The following is a 7179-nucleotide window of genomic DNA, read 5'->3' as shown; positions in this document are numbered from 1 at the left end:
TTTAATTTTCAAAACATAATTTCATTACTGCAGCTTTAAACTACAATGATTAAAGGTAAATCAAGGAATAATAATATGATTTATATACAGCTAATCGTCCAACTGACAATTGTTGGTGAATAAGAGTTATCTTTTAGAATTTGCTAAAAATTGTAAAAAATGTTAAAAAAAAAGAATGCCCTGTATTTTCTTAACACTTGCTTTTGTACAAAAAGAATATAGTGAATAATGGCAACGATGTAACCATTAATTACATCATACAGTCGAATGTAAACGTATACACTATGAAGACAAAACAGGAAGAAATGTACAAATTTTGAATATTTTTTGATATAACTCTGTGCGTTGATTATAACTCTTGAACTTACAATTTACAACGTTTATGGCATCGAAAAGAATTTAACATCTAAAAAAAAAACCTTGTATGACACGGGATAACATCAAAACGAAACCGTTTTAGAATACCAAAGTTAACGGAAAAAAATAAAAATGTTGTACTGACAAAAATCGGATTTTCGTAGATATAAAAATATTTACTAGGGAAATTTGGTATAATTTGACACGATACGACTCATAATGTAAACGTAATAAAATGCGCATCTCAATATTACGCGGAATATCGCTTTCTTTCCAATCATTATTCAGCATACACCGAACTGACCGTTATGAGCAAAAATCGTCGAACTCAAGAAACAACTAAACAAATACAACACAGTAAAACTTAAAACCTACAAAAGAAGAATTAAAGTATTTAGTAGGCACCAAATAAATCGAAATAATCACACAATTTGCTATTACTTAACAGGCGAATGAAAATTACCTCTTTACGCGAAACAATAGCAGGAACTACAGAATTTCCCCCTTGATTTGTTAAAAAATGAGCAAACTCACATTGCGCTCGTTAATTGCAACGTTCCAAATAAAAATCTTCAATCGGGTAATACCTCAACCTTAAAACGTAGGACCGTGATACCAGGAAAATAATAACAGTGATTTAAAAACGGGAGGTAATCACCACTTTTAAATGCATTAATTCTCGGCAAAAACTTGACAATGCACAGAACCTTCGGTGAAATTATTTCTTTAATCTAGTCCCAAACGTTAGTCAAGTTTTGGCCAAAGCACCTGTGAAATCTGGACGTTTACGTGTGGTATTGTGTTACGTAAGTCGCAGGAAATAGTCCTCGACGATGGCCGATTTCGCCATGCCACCAATGTTGATCTGAGCGATCTAAAAATTCGAAAAAACTTGATAGTGAGGGTTTCAGACTATAATTTATCCAAAAGTAGCAGAAAATACAGAAAATAGGCAAGGCTAATATTTGGGAAGCTTTCTTTTAAGAAACATGGTCAAAAATATCTGATACATATAAACTAAACTAGGGTCTTAATAATACACTCTATACTAAACACATACAAAGAGAAAATGTTAAGAATATAAAGAAAAGATATTACAATTTGCGAATCAATATTATCTCAAGTTTTTAAAAAAAGGTAGCCTATTCTTTCAAAACTGTATTTTTTCAAATTGACTTTTTATTATATTTTTTTTAAGATATCGACCTATAGTTTTTAAAATTATCAAACTGAATAAGCTTATATCCCCAGTGTCCAATCGATACCGCAAATTTACGATTTCATACAAAATTTTATTAAATAAATTTTCTGTTCACATTATAAAACGATCGTTATTTTCGTGTTTCTAAATGAAAAACTATCGTGCAATTCTTTTAAAATCAATTTATCGTTCAAATCGATCGCTGCTTTAGATTAAACAATCCAATTATCGGTTTATTATTGTCAACAATACTAACTTAACAATTTTATTGCATTAATAACAAAACAGAATTAGAGATCACTGATAACATTGATTGATTAAGACGCATAATGAAAAATTTTAAAATACCATCTTTATTAAAATCAATCCTGTAGTTAATAATTATCATCTTGACCAGTTAAAATGGTTTTTATTACTGAAGTAATGAACTTCAATGTTAATGTGTCAAGTTTTGCACGTCTTGACGATAAAACAAATACATCAAATATATTGCTTTTTAAACATAAAACGTTGCTTGCTACCTTGGAAATAAACCAAACAAAAAAGACTCACCTGTCACAGTAATAACATCTCCTCTCTTAAATTCAAGCTCACCCACTTCTTGAGGTGTAAAATCATATAAGGCTTGCACTAGATACTAAAGAAAAAAGCACCATAAAAATACCCCCCAATATAAGTCTAAAATTTTACCTCATCTGCCACCATATCCCTAAGCTTTACATCCTGCGATCTCGAGACTGAGGATGTCCTGTGGTACTCAACCAATTCATTAAGTGAGTTGAATTTGACTACCCAGAGGAAGAATTTCCCTTGGGCATCCCTTAGCACTTTGAAGTGCTGAACACCATCAGAGCACCTAAAAAGTTAGTTATAGGAAACCCTGAATAACAAAACTAAACTGTAAACATACTTGACTGAAAGAGAGAAATCACCAGGGCTAGTTTCACTAATTCTTATAAGGAACGCCCCTTCATGTTTATTCAGTAGTAATTTTTCAGAATCACTCCTGGTTATTCGTCCATAATACCAGCTAAAAATATTGTAAATATTTATATATAAAGGAACTGACTTTCATAACATACTCATGTGGTTTCATTTCAATATAATTGCTAGGTATGAGGCCTTCCCTGCTGTCCAGTTCTGCCCTATACCAATTCATATCATCTTCCATGTTTAAAACCTGAAAAAAGGCAGGGATTTAAATAATTAAAGAATTTTTGAAAAACTTTAGTATATTTAAAACACACTTCTAGATATATTAAATTAATGTATATCTGGTATGGGACCAACAGTTGTATATACTTTTAGTTTTGAAAACTCTATGGAACGTGTAGAAATTTATTGTGCAAGAGTGCAACATAGGTCATTTTCCCGGTATTTCTACATCGAAACTTTTGAATAATTTGCTGGGTACTGTTTAGAGATGCCAAGATACCTACTCAAACATGTCTATGCAACTAAGAAAAACAAGTGTAATGTGGAGTTTAATGTATAATTCAGGCTGATTTCACATGCAGGCAACCAACACTTGCCAATACATAATATCTTCTTTATTTTTTTAAAACAGTTTTTGGTATGTGCAAATCTAAAATGATGGCTGGTTCAAATTTCTTAGGAATTTCAGTAAATGTATTAAAAGAATCAATAACCAACATAGCAATTAAAGAATATTTTTTGATAATGTTATACAATATATAGTGAAGGCGAAATTTAATAATTGCGGATTTCAAGCGCCTATAACTTGTGTGATATAGTGGAACAAAATCTCTTATATTACTTCCTTCATGGGCGAGCCTATAAGTCCCGACATCATCCCTAGTTTAAAAAACATCTGTTTTTATGATATATTACCTTCTCCAACCATTTTCTCACAAATAAATGCTATAAGTCCCTAAAAACAATGACTAAGAGAATAGGTATAACTGATACCAACTCATTGTTCTTATGGTGCAAATAATCTTCTTTGTTCTGTTCAAAATATCCATTGAAAAACTGATTGGGAATGTTCAAGATAGCAATCAACTGTTGTTTGCAGATGACTTGAAGATACTCATAAAGATTCAAATTGTTAAAGACTGTGCATGACTACAAGATGATTTAGATAGAATAACAAGATGGTGTAGAGATAACTTCATAAACTTAAATATTGATAAATGTAAAATCTAGACATACACTAGGAAAAAAATAATAATTATGAATTATATTCAAATAAATGGGAAACCATTGGTCAAAGGCTGACTGCAAAAGGATTTCAGTATATATGTTATAAGAATGTTTAAAGGTGTTGATCATATCAACTTGGAAAACGACAAAGTTATAAAGATGCTTCTAGATTTTGTATTGCTCATACATAGATGTGTTGTGCCACTCAATATCTTTTAGAACTTTGGTTACCACATTTTCACTTATAAAATATAGACTTGACTTCTCCAAGACAATATCAGTTATAGTGATAGAAAGTGTTTTTAATGGCAGGATAGAGTATTGTGATTTAATAGAATTTATTTTCTTACACACTGCTCAGAAAATGATCAGAAATTTAAAGACCTTTCATGTAATATACTACAGAACATATTGTGGCACAAATGACCACAATTGAAAATGTGTAGACAGGAAAACTTAGATTATCAGAATATTGACATATTTATTCTTAATTTTTTTAACTTCTGATAACTTTACCAGCAAAATAATTTGCCTAGAAACTGCAAAATCAGATTAGAGTATGGGTCAACCTTCGAAAATCCATAACCCATTTCATTTTGGATCTCACAAACGTCCCATACATTGCAGAACTTGTATATAGGAGATACCCAATTTGTTTTCTGTGCATTACCACAATGACCATAGTGCATCCAAAAATAGTAGACAGTTGATATGCCATTTTCTTAGTTGTTCATGTGGAAGAGTTTATTAAATTTATTTACAGTTCCACATTTTAAACGTGTGTGAAAAATTTTTAACTAAAATCGGAAACTTTAAGGCCCTGATGAAAAGTTTATATGAATTTTCTGTCATGTATTTCTATGTAAATTAAGCTATTACTTGCCATCTCATTAATGTACAACATTTTATATTATATACAGGGTGTAGTATTTAAGATTACTATATTATTATATATATATATTTAAAGACATTCTCACATTTTTGCTATTTGAAGAAATTTAGATTTGAATTTTTCCACAGCTATACAGGTTGAGGAAATACATTTTTTAAGAGACTTATGTGATATCTGAATTTTAAACAATGTAAACAAAATTATTATAAGGTTATTTTTGAATCTAATAATTAGAGTGTCATGGAAAGTAACACTTTAACACAAGTGTTAAATGTTAGTTAAATTAAACTTTGAATTTATAGTGTTAAGTGCTCTAATAATTAATGACCACAAAATTAAAATGCCATTAACTTTACGAGAAAAAAATTTAAATAACCCAGTTCTTTGGTTATCATGCTCATAGAACCAGAGAACTTAAATGAGTGGCTAAAGTAAATTGTAAAAGAATTAAAAAATGTATTTAAATAGATGAAGTACTAGTTGGGAAATCACCTTTGAATGTTAATTATTTGTTCAAAATTATTGTTCTATCTTTTTCCTAAATTTAATTAGTGACCAAAAATTGTTTTCCCATGAGAATGAAATAATTATTCCTGTGTAAACTCTATTTATTTTACTGAAATATTTGAATACATAAAATTGCCAATATGGCAAATTATTACTTTCCATGACACTCTTAATATTAAATTAAATAATAAACTGTTAACCATTTTATATAAGACCAAAACCATGGAAAAAGTAAAAAAGCGAAGTTTGTGATAAAAATCAGGATTCAGTATAAAAATAATATTCAGAATCACTTTTTCTAATCATTTCTTTCAATATCGCCAACATAAAGCAAAATATTGAAAATTAACCCTGTTTGTGAATTTGTAGTGGAGTGAATTTAGAGTTCAGATATCAGATGAGTATGTTCAAAAATTTGTCTGCATGTATACAGGGTATCTGGAAAGGTCAGGTCAAATTCTATTCTTTATAGGAAAGGCTAATACAATGCTAGCAAAAAATGAAAAGAGACAAACCATTTTTTATAATAAACTACTATTATATTTGATTTTAAATTGTTAGCATATATCGTGTATGCTGATAATTAAATGTGGTTTTCTCAGTGATGGTACAAGATATCAATAGAAATAAGATATACATGTTTTGAAGGTAAATTATGAAAAAGTCAAGCTATAGAAAAAAAAAACTGATTTTGTGAACTCATTAAAAAATGAATGAGTCTAAGTGAGAAATTTTGAATTGATATTTAGAAGGAAAACACACAAATCATCTGTTTATATATAAAAATAAAAAGGACTATGAGTTATTTAAACCTCCAAATATTCATTGTCAACATAATAATTGTTTAAAAGTAACAGCTAAAATATTTAATTACCTTCTTACTTTGAGAGTGAATAACTTGATAATGAAGACTGCTAGGAATTATTTTATACAAAGTACTAACATTATTTTAGTGTTTCCTAGAGCCCCTAGAATTTATGACATGACCTTTCTGGAGAATCAGTATATACATATTATATGCATATGTACATAAGTCAAAGCAAAAATTAATTCAAAGGTTACTTAAAAATGGCTATATATGTAGGAATATTAATGTTGTCGTCTAGAATAAAAAATTTCATTTTGATATTTAGGAATAAGTATTGCACTGATAAAGAAAATAAACAATATTATGTTGTTTCCAGGACAACAGAACAAATAATAAAATTTCATTGGTTAAGAGGATTACAAAATTGATATATTTATGCAGTAAGAAATAAAAAAAAAGGAAAAACATATTCCCAGTGCAGATCACTATGGGCATGTTGTCTACTGAGATTTCTCTTTGCATAGGACCAAAAGGAATCTGCCACTTTACTTAACACACCTTTTTAAAGGAGAAGTAGTTTGGTATTGTGAATTTTAAAATATCAATGGTCATTTTGCATACAACATAGTATAATAAAAGAATATGACAATTCAGCGAAACGAAACGCTTAAAAAATAACAAAAGAAACGAAACATTAATCCAATGTCGAAGTTAAAAAATAAAACAAAAACACATCTAAAGATTCCAAGGCTTACCTTCAGAATTTGTCCTTTTCTAAAGCTGAGCTCATCGTCAGCTGTGGCGTTGAATTCGTGCTTAGCCACCGCCTCCATTTTGTCACCGTATTATTTAACCGAGTCCTTTTTGGAAAAAATCCCCTTTTATCGCTGGAAAATACGAAAATTCCAGTTGCCTGAGGCTAGTGATTCACTCGCAGACGTCAAAAATCAGGTGGAAAACAAAAGCCTATTCTTAAAAGGGTGACGAAGGACTTGTGGATTTTATATGCGCGAATTTAATGAAAAGAACATCGCGTGTCTGTGCGTTTACGTGTTAATTTGAATATATTTTATTTAAATTTCACTTAAAATCACTTCTTTTGGAATGGAATGAAATTCAATATGACCACAGAGCGAAAACTCTCTGGGAACCAACTCGTATTTCTAATTCTACCCGATTGTTTTTACGGAAACGCCCGAAATAGAAACAGTTGACAATTGAACGTTTTGACATTTGCCCTTAGGAATGTAT

At 29.9% G+C, this 7179-nt stretch overlaps 1 protein-coding gene across 1 annotated transcript; it reads right to left on the bottom strand.

The window, feature by feature from the left end:
* Positions 1 to 7109, bottom strand: drk (growth factor receptor-bound protein 2 drk). The gene is made up of 6 exons (XM_066295711.1): positions 6684 to 7109; positions 2641 to 2738; positions 2469 to 2588; positions 2249 to 2414; positions 2111 to 2195; positions 1 to 1231 (listed from the first exon to the last, which is right to left on the bottom strand). Exons 1-6 carry the CDS (start codon positions 6759 to 6761, stop codon positions 1143 to 1145), a joined length of 636 nt encoding a protein of 211 aa, XP_066151808.1. The 5' UTR covers positions 6762 to 7109; the 3' UTR covers positions 1 to 1142.
* Positions 7110 to 7179: the final 70 nt, after the last annotated feature.

This window comes from Euwallacea fornicatus, chromosome 23, assembly GCF_040115645.1.
Source record: "Euwallacea fornicatus isolate EFF26 chromosome 23, ASM4011564v1, whole genome shotgun sequence".
Classification (NCBI taxonomy): Eukaryota; Metazoa; Arthropoda; class Insecta; order Coleoptera; family Curculionidae; genus Euwallacea; species Euwallacea fornicatus.
This window is presented reverse-complemented; position numbering and strand designations above follow the sequence as displayed.

Coding starts and splice junctions, on each gene's coding strand:
- drk (XM_066295711.1), bottom strand. CDS start 6,761: ATGGAGGCGGTGGCTAAGCACGAATTCAACGCCACAGCTGACGATGAG. Junction 2,589..2,640: donor ATTGAAATGAAACCACATGA/GTATGTTATGAA, acceptor CAATATTTTTAG/CTGGTATTATGGACGAATAA. Junction 2,196..2,248: donor GGGATATGGTGGCAGATGAG/GTAAAATTTTAG, acceptor TTTTTTCTTTAG/TATCTAGTGCAAGCCTTATA.